At 45.7% G+C, this 19,455-nt stretch overlaps 1 protein-coding gene across 1 annotated transcript; it reads right to left on the bottom strand.

The window, feature by feature from the left end:
• Positions 1-931: 931 nt before the first annotated feature.
• On the bottom strand, positions 932-17,159 carry T265_14502 (hypothetical protein; the record flags this gene model as incomplete). Its single annotated transcript, XM_009173935.1, has 4 exons — positions 932-1,614; positions 6,305-6,499; positions 8,143-8,615; positions 17,072-17,159. 4 exons carry the CDS (start codon positions 17,153-17,155, stop codon positions 1,548-1,550), a joined length of 819 nt encoding a protein of 272 aa, XP_009172199.1.
• Between the last annotated feature and the right edge of the window lie 2,296 nt (positions 17,160-19,455).

Genomic DNA, 19,455 nt, shown 5'->3' with positions numbered 1-19,455 from the left:
TTGGAAGTAAAAAATGAAGCGTCCGTTTCGGGGGGAGGCTGCGTACGATTCCAGTATACACGAAAACCGTTCAGCACTTGGTATTCACTCTTGGAGCAAGAAATAGGTGAGGATAACAAAAAATCCTTTCAAAAAAGAAAATTATTCAGCTGTGGTACTCTTTTCGTGCATATTTGCCACGAAAGGAAGACGAGGGGTGAGATAATGCTAGGCTACCCACGCGCAGATGGTAGAAGGCTGAAAGGCCAGTTCAGTAGCCCGCATCTCTACCACTGAATTACCATGAACCGAAATTCACGGAAGCTTCTCAGCCAATCATGTGTAAATGAACCAAACGACACCTAGGACATGGAAGTCCAAGAACATTTGGTGTGAAAGCGTGCGGCGATCCTGTCAAACTCGATGATATGTACTTTCGGATAAATCCCATTAGCGTATACCAAAGGGTTTATATGTTGTCATTTATCGTTTGGGATAGGGCGGAGCCTGTCTGATAGTCACGTTGCCCAAACGCACTTTTCTGCGTTACAAATTATCAAGCCATCAAAGCAAAACACCGTGAAGTGAAATGGGGTAGATTACAACATCGCACTTGAAAGCCATGCAAACAAAAAAAATCATGCCTTGAATCACTAATGAAAATAACCAGCTCACCTACCACTTCAGTTTGCGGCAAATTTCTCCTAGAGAAGAATGAGTCCACTTCAAGTACATCCTGAATCGCCGCTGCCAATCAAGCACGAGCAGCAGAGTCCGAGCACAGCGTCCATTGATTGATGCTGTAGACCACTTGAAGACCTAGTAATCGTAATGCAACTCCGTTTTTCCTCCTTGGTCGTGTTTTGCATTGGAAAGCCTAAAAATGCATCAACCTCCATGTTTCTAAGGGTCGAGTGGCTGATCACAGCACGGAGACAATGCTAAAATGACCCGGCTTGCTTCAAAAGAACTCTCAGTATGATAAATGACTGGAGTGTACTGAATGCCTGGGAAAACATGATTAAAAAACAATCACATTATCGTGGACAAAAAAGAATAAAATGTGGCACGATGAGAAAAACAACATACGACGACAGTTAGTTTGGTAAATGACGCGAAAGAAAGCCAGAAAATGTCATCTAAATCAGAGAAAGTCGGAAAACGCCTGATTTGACTGCCCATGACCGCATCCAGGCGGTTATTAGGCACACACACACACAAACAAACAAAAATGATAGACGTATCCGTTAGAATGAAGTTGAAGAGTGAGCAGGGGATGCAGAAACAGAGGACAGGTGGTTGTATATTGACCAAGTAGCAATGGTGGTAGTTGGGAAAGAGGAAGCAATCATCATGCAGCGCGACGTGCAACAGCGGGAAGCGAACAGGAATCGACTGAAGGCGACAGTAACATAAATGATGGCAACCTTGGTGGCAAAATAGGCAAGGTGCACAAAGTATATGTATGATACGAGGACGGAACACGAACTGGAGTGGGCAGTGAGTCAAGTCCAGAACGACTGGGTCAGACCAGAAGAAGCATCACACAATTGGCTGGTAATGATGGTTCAGTCGAGCGGGAGATGAGCCAAAGCCTTGGGCCATTCGATTCGTTTCCGTAACAAGAAAAGCATCCTGCAACAGGAAGATATTCAGACGGATTGATCATGTGGTATTCCCTTCCCTTAGGAAAGACTAATCCCAAACATGACAATTTCAGAATACAGCTCTGTGATACTATGTTGGGATCTTATACCTTGAGGGAGGGCACCAACTAAATCTCAACAAGGACCAGTAAGCACAACCCGTATTTAGATTACAGTACCTGACTAACCTCGGTACATAGTAGCTTTTTCCGAAGTGCTTAAGAACCCCCAGAAAGCACATGGCCACCCAAGAGTGAACATTTTGATGACCCGTCCATTCGAGGGTGGTCTATCGGGTGTACTGGTAAACATGTGGACGAATCAATGGACCTACTGCAGAAGTTGTGCTCGTGTAGTGCTTACGTGGAAAGAATGTCGGATATCCAGTGAAGTTTATTGATTCAAAAGTTAACCTGCAGTGCTAAATGATCACAACATTAGTCCTCACGGAGGCCAATTTTTTTGTACATTCTGAGCACACTGTCTGTTCCTACAACACTAACCAACACTTTATGATCTAGTAGGTTCGCTGGTTTACTGCTAGTTTATCGCATTTAGTCCAATCACATCTGTGACGAATGCATGCAATGACATCTGTCGGCACGACCCTGTAAATTGTTTCCAGGACAGATTTCTGATCAAGATAACAGAGAATAGCACTGAATGACATATGCATGAAGTGTAATTGCTTCGTGATTTCCAGAATAAAGTCAGTTGATCAAAATATATTCTCTACAACGTTCTTTAAAGGTAGAGAGGTTGTACAAAGCATTATTTCTGTTAAAGCTTGGATATTATTACCTTGTGACGACTTATTTGAGCTGGTCTAAGTCTCTGGGTGTAAAAAAGAAGGGTATAGACGCAATTCCATTACTAATCATGCTGTGCAATAAAGATACGTGATGGAGTATTTCTGTTTTCTGGGCTTTAATCATGTTAGCACTTTCAGCTGGACTAGAGCTTTGAGCCTATATGCCACTGATTCGCCCATCGCCCTTCAAACGCTGGCCTTCTCTTACGCATTTAGTGAAATGCCTTCAGCTAATCGAATCAAGTTGCGCTTAAACTCAAAAAATACATAACAATATGGCTGAGCAGACAACCAGTCTTTGTCACGCGTTGACTGATGAGGTGAAACGCATCTGCTCATTGGTGGTCGCCCTACAGTGGTTCTAAAAGGTCGATTGTGTTTGTGTAAAAGGCTGTATGTGTCCAATGATGTGGTGCTGTTGACATTGGTGGAACATACGGAAATACGGATAAATCGAAACGAGCAGTTCTGGGCTAGATGCGCAAAAGGGCTTGTCATGAAGAGCCAGCAGAACAGTTTGAAGATGACTCTTCGTGGGCTGTTCTGAAGACCGACCACATACTACCCTTACGGAAAGTTATCCGCCCGTAAAGCTGTGCGATATTGTCGTTGGTCTATGGGGACAAATTGATCACAATCCAGATCAAGAATCACTGCACTAGAACTAAACTATTCAGCTGGCGTGAAACTACTTTCTGGAAAAAGAATGTGACTAAAGTGCGCAGGAGCTGCTTACAAGCCCACTTGAATTAAGCGTCATCTAACTGTTGCAAAGTTGACAGGGTTTAATCTGTGTTCATCGGAGGTTAAAAAGCATTAAGTTCGACTACAATGCTGAAAGCAGCAGATCTGCACGAAGCATAACTCAAGTCCAAAGTCTGAGCTTGGAAAGGCTAGGCGAGGGTTTTCACAGTTGAAAAACCTTCAAATCAGCATTTGAAAAATTATCCCGTGTCTGCTAAGTGTGAGAGTAGACCAGTGGTATTTGATTACTGGACGGCTCAGTATTTGCTTCGATAACCTGAATGGTAATATATTTCAACCAAACGTAGTATCCGCAGCACATGTGGTAAGAACAGCTGTTATTACCAGTGAAATAGATCCTAGCGCTGAAGTCTTTTTTGTGCCGGAGTGGCGAAGTGGCTACATGTAGACACGCCAAAGTTCGGTTTGACATTTCCGAGACAAACTGGTTTAAGCAGAAAAAGCTGGATGGAAGAAGGCAGTCATCCCAAACCCACTGTAAACGCATTTTTTATATAAGGTATGACTAAAATTCTATTCAACGACAATAATTTAAAAAATTTTAAGGTCCAAATCACTATTCACCTGGGCAGCACGTGAATCAGCGCTCAGGTGCGGTCCCATCCATTGTGAGTGCCCTCATCTGGCATCAGATCAAGTCACTGAAGTTCGATGAGGCAGAAAAAGGTCACGGAGAGAAGGAAAGATCGATCGATTTTATTTTGGCTGGTACCATATCCGGAAGGAGGCTTTGTGGTGAAAAAATGAAGCTTGAAAGCCTTATGACATAGAGCTTTACGCTGCTGTGAAAAATCAGCGGAAGTCAACCTGATTTGCCAGAGTCCTAAAGGTGGAAGATTTTCCGACTGCCTAGTTAAAATCGGCCTTCAACACAACAACTGTTATAAGCTACAATGGATTCCAAGGTAGGAAATACAGCAAAATTTTAAGTTTTTCATCGGAACACAAGTATCCAGATCCCTTTTAGGAGACGCCCTCCCTAAAGCGACCAACATAGTTGTTCCCTAGAAGTGATTGCCCTAGGGGAGCAACGCAGTAAAACCACATACCTCACAAGTTTCGTTGGCATTCGAACAATAGGGGGCCACAGACAAACGTGATGTCTGCCCTGATTCTCTACTAAGTGAGCACACAAGCACATAAAAGCCAGACAGCCAAATAACAAAATATCACCTGATGGTCACCTGATACAGAGCACACTGAAGCGTGCTAGAGTGCACACCAAACGGGGCTTGCAAATGTTTTCTCGAAACATGAAATGCACATATGGCAACCACACGTACAAGTGACTGAGTACGTTGGAGAGAAAAAATAGAAATTCGTCTTGTCCGATGCGCTCGAACATTTATCACAAACCCCTGAACCAACTAATAGACCCGAAATATAGCGCCAGCGGCGCGTAATCCAGAGTACGGCATGGGTTGGGCGATTATGCTCATGAGTAACCTACCCGGACTGGCGTAAACTACGGTAACTGCGGTTGATTCAACATGTTCTTATGGTGCTTCATTTCAACGGTAAAATGTACACATACAATCACTTGTTTAAAAGAATCCCGAAGGTTGTAGCAGCACAAAAAAGAAAAGTCATTGAAAAACAACAGATGACAGATACTACTGGCGTCTCATAGTTCATGAATAGCAGAAAAAAGCCCCTCTACAAACAGAACGAACGCGCACTCCATATGAACTAGGAATTCCTCCCCTCTACAACAGAACAAAACGAACGCGCATATGAACTAGGAATTCCTACGTTCTCCTGAGTTAAATGCGACGGTCCGGTGGAATGTCGGTGATGAAGTTATCTGTTCTATTCGATGGCCTAAATAATGGCGGACAGCTGCACGGTAATCACACTAAACCGGTCATCATTATCACCATTGACAACGACAACAATAACATAACATCAGTGTTCCACACTGATTTTTCGCTACCGTAGTGGTCCGATATGGCTCACATAATGCCAATGCGATTAATTTTGCAGCTGGTGTCTGTCACGTCATAAAGATGGGAAAGGACCGCCAACTTCGGCAGACTGTCGAAATTTGGATATCCTGGAAGCTTAAAAGTGGACCCAGCGGTCTGCAAACATAATTTAGTATTATATTACATCAGAGAAATGAAGACTGACATTCCTAGGAAAATTTCAAAGTGAACAGTAGTACATTTAGAGGCTTGGAAAGGTTCTGCCTCAATGCCTTTACAAGGGAAGGCTCGGTCCCATGTGTAGTGGAAAGTAGCTAAAAATAAGTTTCTTGTTGCTACCCTAAACGGCAATCGAGAAAACTGCAAACCGACATCTGCCGAATAGATTATATGGATTCAGACGTTAACCTAGAAGATGCATATTTCGTGAATACAATAGAATGTGGAGGTATGGATGGTCGCGCTGACTCAGTAATGGTGAGACGAGACTAAAGTCACCGACAGGGTTCCGTGAGGATTAAGCCACTAATATCGTTTATTGAAATGAGCAACGATGGTTGAGTGAGAGTAATCTGATTCACAATTAGATTCTGAACAGGCTTAGACCAACAAGCTTATTTGTAATACCCCTCAAGATGGCTTTTTCATACCAATAGTTATTGAATGTAGTAGTCCTGCCTTCTGCTCTGATACCGTTTGGAGGGTCTTTAATGGGAAACTCACGAGTCACTTATTAGCTTAAGTGGTTCAGTGCAAAAACTACGATCTGTATGAGGGTGGTTCCCTCCCCCCCCACACACACACACCGAAGATAGACCACGTGAGTGTTCCCCTAGAAGATCCACTTTAACTGATGACGACAACCTGTCATGAAGGCGCTGCATGAGCTGGAGATTGTGCACGCAAGTTGTTGCCCGAGAACAATGAGGTGTCGTAACCAGCATCGGACAGAAAATTACTCCACTTGTCACATTCACAGTTTGCTCACAGGCTAATTTTAATCCATCTGACCACCAATAAACTACCATACCAGAGGCAAAACTGAAGGTTGGCGATTTCGTGAAGTGCGAATGTTCTCAGTCATCCTGTAGAATTTTTGAAGAACTGTACCGCAAGTAAGAAGAGAACTGAGGGAACGAATTGATAGTGAAATCACAAATCTGTCAAAAAACACTTACGTGGCCGCACCCAGAAGGAATGTTGCTGCATGACTGAGAAAGTCTGGTACATGATCAATAAGCCAAGCTAGTAAACGCGATTTCATCAAGGCTGAATGGCGGAGAGACCAATGGGATGACTGTGGTGGATTCTCGGAGCGCGTGGAAAGAGAGGGACTAGCGACGACATCCGGACGATCCACCACGGAGAGAAAGCTGAAAATGACCATAAGAAGTGAGATATTAGAGATAAGTCTTTCGAAACAGCGCTCAAGCATTTTGAGACAATGCAATATGGGACAACGCCAAAGATAGATAATACACCATTCAGTGATGGGGTAATTGGGTAGGCGTTTGGTATTCCCAGACTACCGGGCGTGTGAGGGTATACAGAGAGCTCTTCAAAAGTTTCCGTACACAAAACAGCGTCTGTCACGGGTGTCCGCTCTCTCTTTTCCATTTAATTTCGTCAGCGATGAGATAGTGAGACGAAATCTGGAAGGTCTTCAGTGTTTAAACAGCATCTGACGAGAAACTTGTCGACCTAAACTATACAGACTACATCGTTTTTGCCTTAGAAAAAGAAAAGGCGCGGGTATTTTGGACGAACTGACTAAAGACATCCCATCCTTTGCTAGCACTTTGTGTACGCCCACAAAGTGTAAGGTCAGGCTACTGGACAGTAACTGGACACGTCACAATCCAGGGAGAGGCACACGGAGTTGCGAAGCGGTTCCCTTATCGCGCAGGCTGTATTAGTTCCGATTGTAGTGTGACAAATGGAGGCAATGCACGAGTCTTCGAGGCCAACCTAAGACCCCTATGGTATCAAAGTGGTGTATTCCTGAATCTCAAGGAACGTGTGAATCAGATTACAATATGGGCTGTTTTTTTTAGCTGCGAGACTTGGCCTGTTCGAGCAGTGGAAGTGGGACGTCTTCACGTCTTGGATTCAGAACCATAGCTCATGTAGGTTGGAATCTGTAACGAGGCAGTTAGAAAGCGGGTTTTCGGTTATGGAACAGGGACGTACTAGAGGTAGGCTAGCACTAAGTTCTTTCCCCATCCCTGATAAGACTTTCACATAACTGTGGCATTGCGGTAGCGAAACATCAGTGTTGAACACTGATGTTATGCTGTCGATGATGATGATAATGGTGATGATGCTTGGTATTCGTGTACATTCATTGGTGGTTTGTTTATCCTCCTGCTTCTGGTGTGCGGTTCCCTGGCTGTTTGTCCCATGTAAACCTTAGTGAAACCGTTGCAATTAATTCTATACTGTCTGTTAACTTTTCAACCGGGAGGGTATCCTTCAATTACACCAAAACTGAGGGCAGAGTTTTGCCCCTCTGGAACGCTTCTCGAATATTGGCGTTAACAGTCTTTGAATAACAGCCGATGTTTCTACTTTATACGGAATAACTACACAACTATCGAAGCCGCTATGGAGCACTTTCATTGGAATCGTTTCGTGCGAAATATTTATCCTTATTTGTTCTCACGGACCGAACAAGGGCATTTCAATAATACAACTCTACGATGCTGAGTTATCAGAAGGTCTAGTGAAAAATGCGAAATATACTCAGTTACCGAAGGACTTAACTGAATCCAGCTAAATCTCTCGGTTAATGTTCTTCTGTCACGAAAACTAGCTTTCCTTTTTTCACAAGGAAATGGCCCATAGCTTTTAGCAAGTACGTATCACCTGAGTGTGAAAGGTTGCTGCCACTCAAGGGAACAAAAACTAGTCAGTAAAGGATTTCTAGTGAGTAGATTTAAAATTAGCAGAAAATCCCGTTATTTAGTGAGAATATATTGCTGATGTCAGAGTGTTCTACCAGGAATGATATACTTACCCTCCAACTTCGGGTCGACTGGCCCATTCCCCAGGTCCTGTAGTTACCGGATTGGATAGCGAGGAGGCCTTGAGTGCTGCAGCGTACAGCAAAGCGTCGGGTGGCAACGGCCACCTACGTCCGAAATCATCATGTTCCGAAGGGGTAACACACTCTCTTGAAGGAGGAGGACTTGGAGGTGCAGCCACTCCGAGATCGGAAATATCCTGAGCTTCGTTCAGTAGACGAGTCAAAAGGATCTCTTCCACATTTGTGTGGAAGCTACCCAGGTCCGTGCCTGATGGCTGTTGTGTTGGAGCTGTGGCTATTCCGAAAGGCTGATAGCCAAGAATCTGGGGGGTAACTTCAATCCATGATTCTTTTTTCGGTAGCGAAAGAGGATAAAGGAAACGACGCCTTATAAAAATCACCTGGCTAGAGTTGAGTACAAACTGAATAGCTGATACACCAGAAGAACAAAAAGTTACATCCCTCTGANATATATATATAGCGACAAGATTAAACTGAAGCATGCATACTAGGCATGTACGGTAGGCTGTGTACTAAGCTATCACCCAGGAAGTGTGCGAGAGGTCCGTTAATGGTTTCCAAAGAAACAGATCGCCGGAAAGCCTAAACGACAAGCTCAAGAGAAGGATTTGGGAAATTAGATGGGGAACGCAGTGGAGTCGCTACGCCTTGACAATACAACTTATCCAACCGACCCCGCATTGTGTGAAGGTACTCAGATTGAACAAATCTAAATTTCGTGGGTTTCTGGTTAGAGTGGACTCTCAGCTAGCAATGAAATGGATGCAGGGATGAAACTCAGTCACATGGGATGTCTCAGCCAACTTATCAACAAAAACGTCCAGTCCTTATCATTATCCACTAAGTCTACTGAAAAAATATGGAATAGATTGTTTTACACATGGTCGCCCTATTGCCTAATCAAGTGCCATACATGAATACTTATACGTGTGAATGAACCTTCAACCATATGAGTGGATCCCCTACCGATGATGAGCACTATCAATCAATAAGAACTCTCACCTGCGACTCCTATACAATCTACGCACTTATGCTGCGGAGAATGTTTTAATACCTACGGTCAGGTACCCTTATTAAATGCACATCTCTGATGACGCGACGATTGGCGAATCCAGCAAAGGCACAGATTAAGCTGGCGCTCCCAGGTTTCTTAGCAAATCGAAAACACCATTCGGTTGTTTGAGGCGTGTTGCTGAGCGAAGACCTGAAACTGATCCCTACCAAAAAGCTCTCATCTCTGCATAGAATAAAAGTACCAACAACCATATGGTATGTTGCCCAGTAAACACTCAGAGTTGCATGATAAACAGACTCTTCATCATCACCATCATCATCATCATCATCATCGACAGCATGACATCAGTGTTCAACACCGATGCTTCACTGCCGTACCGATAAACGGACTGTATAGTCAGCCATTCTTTTTTTGACGACAGACAAAAAGAGAATGTCTGCGACAGAACGGCCGAAAATACAGCTCAATATATGAAGCACACAAAAACAAGGTGGTTGACTAACCAATCAGATCCGCATCATCCTCAGTTGTCATTATCTCAACATAAAGAAGAATTCGATTCCGATTATCGGTCCGCTATCCGGAAGTACTCCTCTAGGGAGTGAAAAAGCTGGAGTTAGATAAGAAAAATTGTTCTTGACTGATAGTCAATAAGTGGAGACAGGTACACAGAAAAGTAAACATGCATTACCATGCCTAAATACTAAAAATACCGAGCTCGCAAAGGCAGTTGCACACTTCGAGCCGAACTTATCGGTCACGAGTAACAATTATTGGTATCGATAGGCGACTACCGAAACCAGCCCCATAAAGTCGTCTTTACTCTAAAAACGATCCAACAAAATACAGCTGAAAGTCACCCTAGTAAAGTTTACCTGGGTATTTTGCCTCCAGGAGGCACCACCATTCCTTTAAAAAAAAGTTAGAAAACTATATTCTAGTGCAACAGTCACAAGAGGGGTTAATCCTTTCGGTGCGTAGCTGCCATGCAGACAGAAGGCAGAATGAGCACTGAGCTATTCACATGCCCATACGGAGACACTGAAGACTTAACATCGGGTTCGAAACAAGGGCCATCTGAGTATTAGCGACGCGCCCTAACCGCTGGATTCTCTCTAGCTCTACACTCCCTGATTCGGCCAAATTCCGGGATGTCACCCCTCGGAAATTCCGACGCTGAACAAGCGCCTGCGGAGAACTCCTGTGATATGGATTCGTACTGGTTGTTGCGAGTGGTGTGTTATGTTAGAAACCAAGCAACCAACACTCCCATATTCGCCGAAGCAAAAATGCAACCCCTACCGTCGAAACGAATGAGAAAAGTTTCATGATTGGTGCCGGTTTGTTATTATAATCACCCAATATACTTGTACTGAATCTTTGTGTGTACATTTCAGATCATCAACGTTTGTTCCTAGACAAGTAAAACGCTGTTTATCTTCTATAACTCGAACTTTCTTTGAACTCTTTCTCGCATGAACTCTGAACGTCTTAAAAAGGTGCATCACAAAGGATGCACACTCCGATTGACTACCGACTGACCGTAACCGTCAGCGTATTAAATACGGCTAAACTACCTACTGAAGCCAAATGCACGATGTAACGTATGTAAGGATCCTTCTGATTTGACCACTTTCACGCGCCACATTTTGTTTCACTGATTTTAGTGGCTCTACTTCAAGTAAGTTGGCAGGTGAAAACCAATACTCTGGATGTCGCACATACATCAAGACAATCACATTGATGTACATACGACATCCATTAATTTTTAACTTACTCGTTATTCGCTGTGTTGCGCTAGATACGTACCTGTGTACTATCCGTATTATCAGAGAACATCCTGACCAACAGCTGCCACCTTGACGTGGTGGTCGGGCTCGAGTGCTGCAATGATCCCGCGGCTGGAACTTCGTTCAACAAGGTGCAACCATGCCAGGAAAGCCAAAGGGGAGCATTCAGACCAAGAGCAGCGGGACCCCGTATTACGAGGCGGTGTGGATGTAAAGTCGTACTGTCCTCTGCGACAGGAGTGTGAAGGCAGTGGGGTGTTTCCCCAGGCGACCAGCATCTCCATGTTTATGCAAACGGCGATGCTGCCTTCCCCCGAGGAAGGACGGGTTAAAAAGGTCGGCCTTAAAAGCCGCACACTCCGATCGTCCAACGGTTGACTGTGGACGTCGGCGCATTATCCAATACGGTCGAAGTACTTTTAAAACTAGAGTCCGGTGGTGCTCAAAATGCAACTGTTGTGCGCAGCCGCATTAGGAATGGAGACAGTATTGCCTTGTTCCCTGTGTCCTCGGGTTAGGCCAAACCCCCTGCGGCCAAGCAGGTCAGACCATTGGGGCGAAATAGACCAAATGGTTAGAGCGCGAATCTACTGACCGGAAGTTCCGTGGTTCGAACCCGGCCTCCGCCTCTCTATTTTTCCTGTCTAGGCTTTGGTAATCTGGCATCATTCCAGTCCTCGTGCCTCCTTCGTGTGGCATGGCAGCTAGGCACCAAAAAGGGGCTACAGCTGAATGATTTTTATTTTTTCCGAGCGGGGTCCTCAAAGAGAACCCACTATCCACTGCTTCGTAGGTCAAACTTTTGAGTCAGAGGCTAGGTGAAGGGTCCCCGAACAAAACCCTACGTCCTCCCACTGCCTTGTGAGTCAGACTTTTGAGTCAAAGGCTCAAGGTCGGGTACCTCAATCAAAATCCTTTCCTCGGCCTGGGCAACCGAAAAGTATCATTTGCCCGCGCAAATGATACGTGAGACATCGGTGTCCACCGATGTCCCTCTCCAATACCCTCCCACCACACAAGCAAACGTCACTGGGTCACTTGACTGTCAGTTATCTGACCGATGGACCTTATGTTCTCCGCTACTTATTAAAAAGAAACAAAACAACACTACCAAATCCACGAGATTCTTTCTACATGGGAGCTTTTAACGCCCGTACCCAGTGTCGAACTAGCACACGGGCAATGCTCGCTAGAACCCTATACTCCTTTAAAATTGATATACGTTGTGTCGCTTAAACATGCATACAGGACCCAAGCGCGGTCATTCATTTCCATACACCTAAGACTAAATCAGCTCTTTCACACTTCTCCCTATATGTGTCCGGTGACCCGGAAGTGATGGCTCGTGGAATATATGGTGTGGGAGTTGCACTCAGCCTCAGAGCTGAACGCGCTTTGCTGGATTGGATCCCAGTGAACAGTCGTCTTTGCGCCGCCCGGTTATCCAGTTCAATCAAGCTCAATACCCCTCAGCATGAAAAGTGGTGCCCGTTTGTAGTGTCGGCTTATGCAGAGCTCCTTTTCCAACCCCCTTCACTTGACAGCCCACTGACAATGCCGGATTTATGCACCAATTTATCAGCACCCGCCTGCAGTTCGCAGCTACCTACCCCTCCCCCCAAATTATCGGTGAACGAAACTGCGGCAGCTACAACACCAACGAACTGAAGCGAAGGATACTTTCTATCGATAGCCATCCGAGCTCATTCGTCAGGCAAAAAGCACTGACAATGTGATCATTGCAGGCGATTTGAATGCTCAAGTAGGTCATCTGAGCCTCTTGGACTCACATTTGGGCGGTCCATACGGAGTCGATGCTCGCTGCACGGACAATGGAGATTGACTCCTTCAGTTGTGTACTGACAATGAACTGTTTCTGGCAAGTACGAACTTTCAACATAAACGTTCGCACCACGTAACCTGGTGGCCACCAATCGAAAAATCAACCGTGGACCCAGTTGGAACACGTGGCCATCAGCCACCGGTGGAGAACCACAATTCAAGACTGGCGTTCCTTCTGGGCCACACACTTGATTCCGGTTGCACCATGGTGCAGGAACGCCTGACAGTTCGCTTCCCTTCGGGCCCTCGCAAGTCAGCAAGAAGCATGCCAATCCACTGTCTTCGAAAAGCTATCATAGCTCAACAGTGTCGATCTGAGCTAGCCCAACAACTCTCCACAGCAAACCAATACTGTGGTGGCAGTGATCATGTGGATGAAGCGTAGCAAAATGTAAAAGCAGCTATGTTAGTGGTGTTCAGTGCTCTCTGTCCGACCTCTCCAATTTGACTACAAGACCACGGGATGTCATCGAGGTCGCTATTCATGATCGATGCCAGGAAATCCATACCAGCAGGCAATGAGTCCGACCGCGCACGCAAAACTCTCAAACGCCAAATATTGAAGTCTACGGAAAGACCGAGAGTTCTGGTGGACATCGAAAGCTCGAGAGATGGAGAAGGCCTTTGCTCTGGGAAACGGCCGTGCCCTATATCAACTGATACGATCGACGGGCCTTGAGAAAGCAACGGTCAGAGAAACGATAAGTGAAAAGGATGGCTCATTACTTCCCTCGCAAAAACGTCGACTGGGAAGATGGACTGAAGAGCAGTTCAGCTGGCCTCCTGCAACACAGCCTGTAGAGATAGTGCAAACAGGCGAACGGAATGTAAATCTCGATCACCCATTGGAGGAAGAAATAGGGTACGAAATATCAATGCTAAAGCATGAGAATGCACCAGGACCGGACGGTTTGTATCCAGTCCTCTCGAAAGAAGACGGAGAATCCCTGATGACCCATCTGATAAAGCTTTTTGGTGCTATATGGAACGAAAATACCCACAGAATGGGACATTTCGGCAGTTATCCCCATCTTCAAAAAGTGTGTGAAAACCGGCATAGCATCAGCCTGTTAGCTGTGGCACCGAAGTCGCTCTCTGGTCATATCTTTCGAAGGTTAATTGAACAGGGATAAACATATTCATGAGAAACAAGTTGGGTTCCGTCCTGCAAGAAGATGCATCGATCATATCTTCACCCTCCGACAGTTTGGAACAGCGACATTGCTTCCAGCAACCAACAATGGTTGTGCTTCTTGTTCTGAAAGCTGCCCATGACTCTGTGGACCGTCAGACACTATGGTAGTGTCTGTGGAGCTAAGGTATCCTCCATAAATTCTTGACCCTCCTTAAGGCGCTGTACGCCAACTCCCGCGGCCGTGTGAAGCTCTCGCCTGAGCTCCCCACATCAAGTGGTGTCAGACAGGGCTGTCCTCTTTCACCTTTCCTCTTCAACCTCGTCATTGATATGATCATGGAAAACTCACAATTAGCTTCTGATGAATGTGGGGTCGAAGTGGTCCCGGGGCGTCTGCTCACAGATATCGAGTACGCAGAAGACATAGCTCTTATTGGATCTGACCCCGTGGTAATTCAAACAATATCAAATAATCTAAATGATTCCGACCCACGGTTTGGTATGCGCTTCACACCTGCAAAGTGTACAGTGCTACTGCAAGACTGGGTGGGCTTGAACCCTAACTTCATGCTTGCGGATGAACCGATTAAGGTAGTAGACAAATTTACAATTTACAATGCTGCGGTGCCCTATGCTATACGGATCAGAAACTTGGCCGCGGACAGCGGCCAGGACGTCAAAAGGCTTTCAGTGTTAGACCACCGATGTTTTCGAAGCATGGCTCAAATCTGGTGGGAACACCGGATCAGCAATGCTGAAGTTCGTCGAATGGTATTCGGCAGAAATAACATCTTCGATAGATGAACTGATCACACTGCATATGTTGCGCTGGCTTGGCCATGGGCTGCGTATGCCAGTCGACCGGCTTCCTCGGAGGGTTCTTTTCGCACGACCACATGAATGGTGGAAACGAGCCAAAGGCGGTCAAAAAATGACTTGTCAGCGAAGTATGAAAGCTGTTACCAGCAAACTCAGCTGCGCTGGTCATTTCCGTCTTCCTGAGTAAGGACCCCGAGACAGGTATCATTATTGATTAGAGACATCGTTAGACATGGCTCAGTCGCGCCCTCAATGGCGCTCATGTATTCACGCTATTACCTTAAATTCATAGCTCCCTCCTCAATTCTCCAACTGACAGTCCACTGGCAGTGCTGTATCTACGCACAAATTTACCAGCTCCCGCCTCCAATTCTCAGATACCTATCCCACCTCCCCAAATCATCGGTGAACGAAACTGTGGCAGCTGTATGTATGTGTGTGTGCATGTATGTACTGTATGACAAGTATGCGGTTCTTACAGTTGACAATGATGATGATGACCATTGAACACGGTCAGCGTCAACAGAGAACAGAGTAATCCAATCCATTCAAGATGACTAACACCTGCAGAGAGTGAAAATCATCGCCATGTGGCGCTTTGTGCACCATTATGGCCAATGTAGCCATGATGCAGTCTTTACATTGACATACTGTCATGACTATGTAAACATTACCTTTCATACACCATTAACTCGCAATTCTCACTCTATATTTTCAGCTCATATACTACCGCTGTCAGACTATTAAAGCGCACATTACGACCTTCTATTCTGTCATCAGTCTAATCTCAACCTGGAGCCACTCGATTCCCGAAACAATTTAATCGTCTAAAGTAATGGATCATATTTTCCAACCCACGGTTTTTGATGCTGATGCTCACTCACCAGGTGGCACAAAACGATAGACTCATTGGTTCCGTACCTTAAAAGCATACATTTACTCAATTAAACCTGAAGGTTTAAGTAAATTGGAAAAGTCACACTAACTAGACAGCGTTTGACTTCATTGCAGAATGTAAGGACTACGATCTTGCGATCACCTTGCTGAAGATACATAGTTAACGGTGTATGAAAGGCATGATTAACATAGTCATCAAATTCTTCCCGCCTTGGAATGAGTGTGTACTTTTGCAGGGAACGAGTGTAAAATAAAAGCTGTGATAGCTACGTGGGGTCGCTCATGCCTCTCTGTTGCGCGGATTGTATGGGTGAGTGTGCTGTTTTCGTATAAGAATATCCCAGCAATTTCCTGGGTCAGCACTAGAATGGGATGATGAGATATCGTTAATAGGCAATATTTCAGTTGTTGAGCAGTCATTGTGGACTGACGGTATTGAGTTAGGTCCCACTTGTTCGACGATAATGACATCCGACACTTCCGACACAGAACTAGTTCCACCAGGAGCTAAGAGTTCAGCAACCCAACCACCCTATTTTGTTTTAATATGCTGGTTACTTTCAACAATGTACAACACGATTCATCTGGCGCTCCAACCAGTACACAGGAGAGACTCGCGGGACTCACGCGTAAGGAGTGTGGCAAGTGCTGGCTTGGTAGCTCGTCATTCAGTTCATGCCCATGAAACTGTTGGTACAAATGAGGACGCCCATCTGGACAGCGCCGATTGTTCCGCCTTTTTCCGACGCAGACTGACCTGAACCAACACCACTGACATATACACGCCATCCAGGATAATGCAGATAAGCTTGGTCGAGTGAAGAATCCTGGTGTCCGCTGGTTACAACCAGTCATAATCATCTTTGCGCCTGACTAACAATCTACATCCGTCTTGTGACACGCAAACCGTGCTGTTCTAAAGATCAGGGTAATATTTTCCTGGCAAGTTGGCTATCAGTATCAAAATTAGGTCACGTGTGCTTAACTGGTAAGCAAAGCTAGACGAAGCCCTGAACAAACCATCGGTCTAACATCTTCACATATGACACACTGAAGACTATAGTGTCCGGCTCAAACAAACCGCGAACTGCGCCGTGTCACTCTTGCAATTCCATCCTGACAGTTCGCTCGCTAGTGTTGCCTTTCTAGCATTTGCCCGAGGGTTGCAGTCTGGCATCACGACACCGAATAAAGTCATGTTGCTTCTGGACCCCCACGCCACTAGGTCACACACGTGGAACCATGTCTCCCAACGCTATTATCATCAAGCCCATTGTGTGCATATCCGCGCAGCCAACCATGGCGCGACCTAGAACCTACACCACCAAAGACAGAAACATGCAGCGTCTGCTGTGCTCGATGGGTCGTGGAGGGAACCACATAAAAGTAATTGTGACTCACCTCTGGACGCCGAGCAGTATTGGGACGAGTTGCTCTCTGCTCCAAAACACGTGCATAGCCAGCCAAGTCACGCAATGCTACCATCCGACTGGAGTTTGCTCTAGTGAATTAGAGATGAAGAAATCGGCCATACGATCCGTTTAATAAACATTTCGTCCCCAGGCCTGGACAAGCTCACGGCCAGGATGCTCCGCCAATTCAACATCAAAGCCATTGTTGGGTATTTGAGCTTACTAGTTCTCTGAGGAGCTGGCCACTGTGCCATTATTACAAAAATAAAAGATCCGACTTCATCTAACCAACTGAGACTGATCACTATGACGTCCATTGTGGTTGGACGCTTTCCTAAATTCCTTGACGGTCACTGGAGCCGTAGATTGTCTTGGCCTGCGTAGCCTGGAAGTATCTTAGCCCTCGTGCTTCCTTAGGGTGGCATGACAGCTAGGCACCGGATGGATGTTACAGCTAAACTATTACTATTATTGTTTATTAGGTAACAACTGACCTCCCTCTAGTTTTCATTGCCAGGTCGAGACGGCTGTTTAGGAATTGCAGCACCGTTAAACGCTCAGCTTCATCACTCTTCGGTGACTGCTTCTAGCTTCAATTTAACGTTTTCTTATATCTCGAAAGTATTTGATTCACTTTGACATCACATGATCTTCAGGTCTGGCGAGACCTTTAGAGCAAAGAAAAGTTTAGGCAGTTGGGTAGAATACTTTGAACTCCGATTGCAACTGCCAGCCTGACAGAATTGTGGATTGTGAACATGGAGTCCGAATTACCGTCATCAGTGTCAGAGTATATGTCTCTTTTCAAAAGTCATCGTACTTTGTCTCCGATGGTCCGCCACCAGCTCTGCTCAAGAACGAAGGTGAATTCCCCGAACAATGTGTGCAGCCTGTTTGGGAGAAACAGACAGTCGCGGACGACTGGGGTAAGCCGGTGGTAGTAGCCATCTTCAGAAAGGGTAATCGCAGCGAGTGTACTAAGCACAGGGGATCAGTGTGACTTCCGTTGTGACTAGGCTTCTGGCGTCACTGATTCTTTGTTGTCCTACGGCGGCACGCGAACCCTTGACTTGTGAGCATCAGGCGGGACTCCGATCGGACAGAGGCTTCGTTGACGACAACCTCGCACTCCGTTGGGTTTTAGACCAATGCCTTATGCACAGTTGATGGAAAATCCTGGTACGCTTTAAGTTCAAGTATGTGTTCGACTCCGTCGATTGGTCACTGCTGTTAACGACACTTGTTAGACAGGGTACATCTCTATTTGTAATGTACTACTCATAAGGTTGCTGAAAATCCACCGACAGCCCAGGACCGGTTTCGCCCTTCTTGGGGCTTATCAGGTAGGCGCAGTCCCCGGGTGAGTCTCTCGAAAGAACCAAATTAGTTTGCAGATGAGTGTATATTCGCCAGGGTACATCTCATTACAAAGATAATCCGATCCTTGTATCCACATAGTTGTGGGAATGTGAATTTGTAGTGAGCTCTGAGAATTTCCATACGAAAGGTGGTTTTCTGCAAGAATGAGTTTATGTGCAATTCATGGTTGCTTGCATTTGGGGAAGCGAGTCTGTCCCAGACAACTGGGGATAATCGGTGATAGTGCCCGTTTTCAAAAAAGGGGCGCGTAGTGAGTGTGGTAACCACAGGGGGATCAGCCTCACCCCGGTTGTAACGAGACTGTTCGCGTCAATTGTTCTTTGTCGCCTTGTGGCTCGTGAGATACTGACCCGAGAGCAGCAAGCGAGATTCCGGCCTGGTGAGAGTGTACGGAGAGCTCTCCAAAAGCTTCCGTACACAAAGCGGTGTCCGTCAGGGATGCCCACTCTCTCCGTTCCTTTTTAACTTCGTGATCGATGAACTACTGAGACAAACGCTGGAGGGTCTCCAAAACCCTGGTGTTCAAATAGCCTGTGAAGAAAGCCTTGTCGATCTGGAATATGCAAACGACATCGTTCTCATGTTCGAAGAGGAGGAAAAGCAGCAAGTATTCTTGGATGAACTGACCAAATTCATCCCGTCCTTTGGTATGCACTTCGCACCCACAAAGTGTAAGGTCATGCTCGTGGACATGCAGTCACTGAACACGCCACTTACAATCTAGGGAGAGGTACTGGAAGTTGTGGAGCGTTTTGCATATCTTGGAAGTTGTATTAGTTCTGAATGTAGTGCACAGATGAAATGAATGCACGAATCTGGAAGGCTCGGGCCGCGTTTGCTAATTTGACACACCTATGGCGTCAGAGTGGTTTATCCCTGAATCTCAAGGGAAGTGCGTATCAAGCTACGGTACGGGTTGCTTTGTTGTATGGTTGTGAGATTTGGCCTATTCGGTCAACGGAACAGAGACGTCTTCAGGTGTTCGACAATCGT

This window comes from Opisthorchis viverrini (genome assembly GCF_000715545.1).
Source record: "Opisthorchis viverrini unplaced genomic scaffold opera_v5_206, whole genome shotgun sequence".
In the NCBI taxonomy this organism is placed as follows: Eukaryota; Metazoa; Platyhelminthes; class Trematoda; order Opisthorchiida; family Opisthorchiidae; genus Opisthorchis; species Opisthorchis viverrini.
The sequence above is the reverse complement of the archived record's forward strand: the minus strand, read 5'-3'. Positions and strand labels throughout refer to the sequence as shown.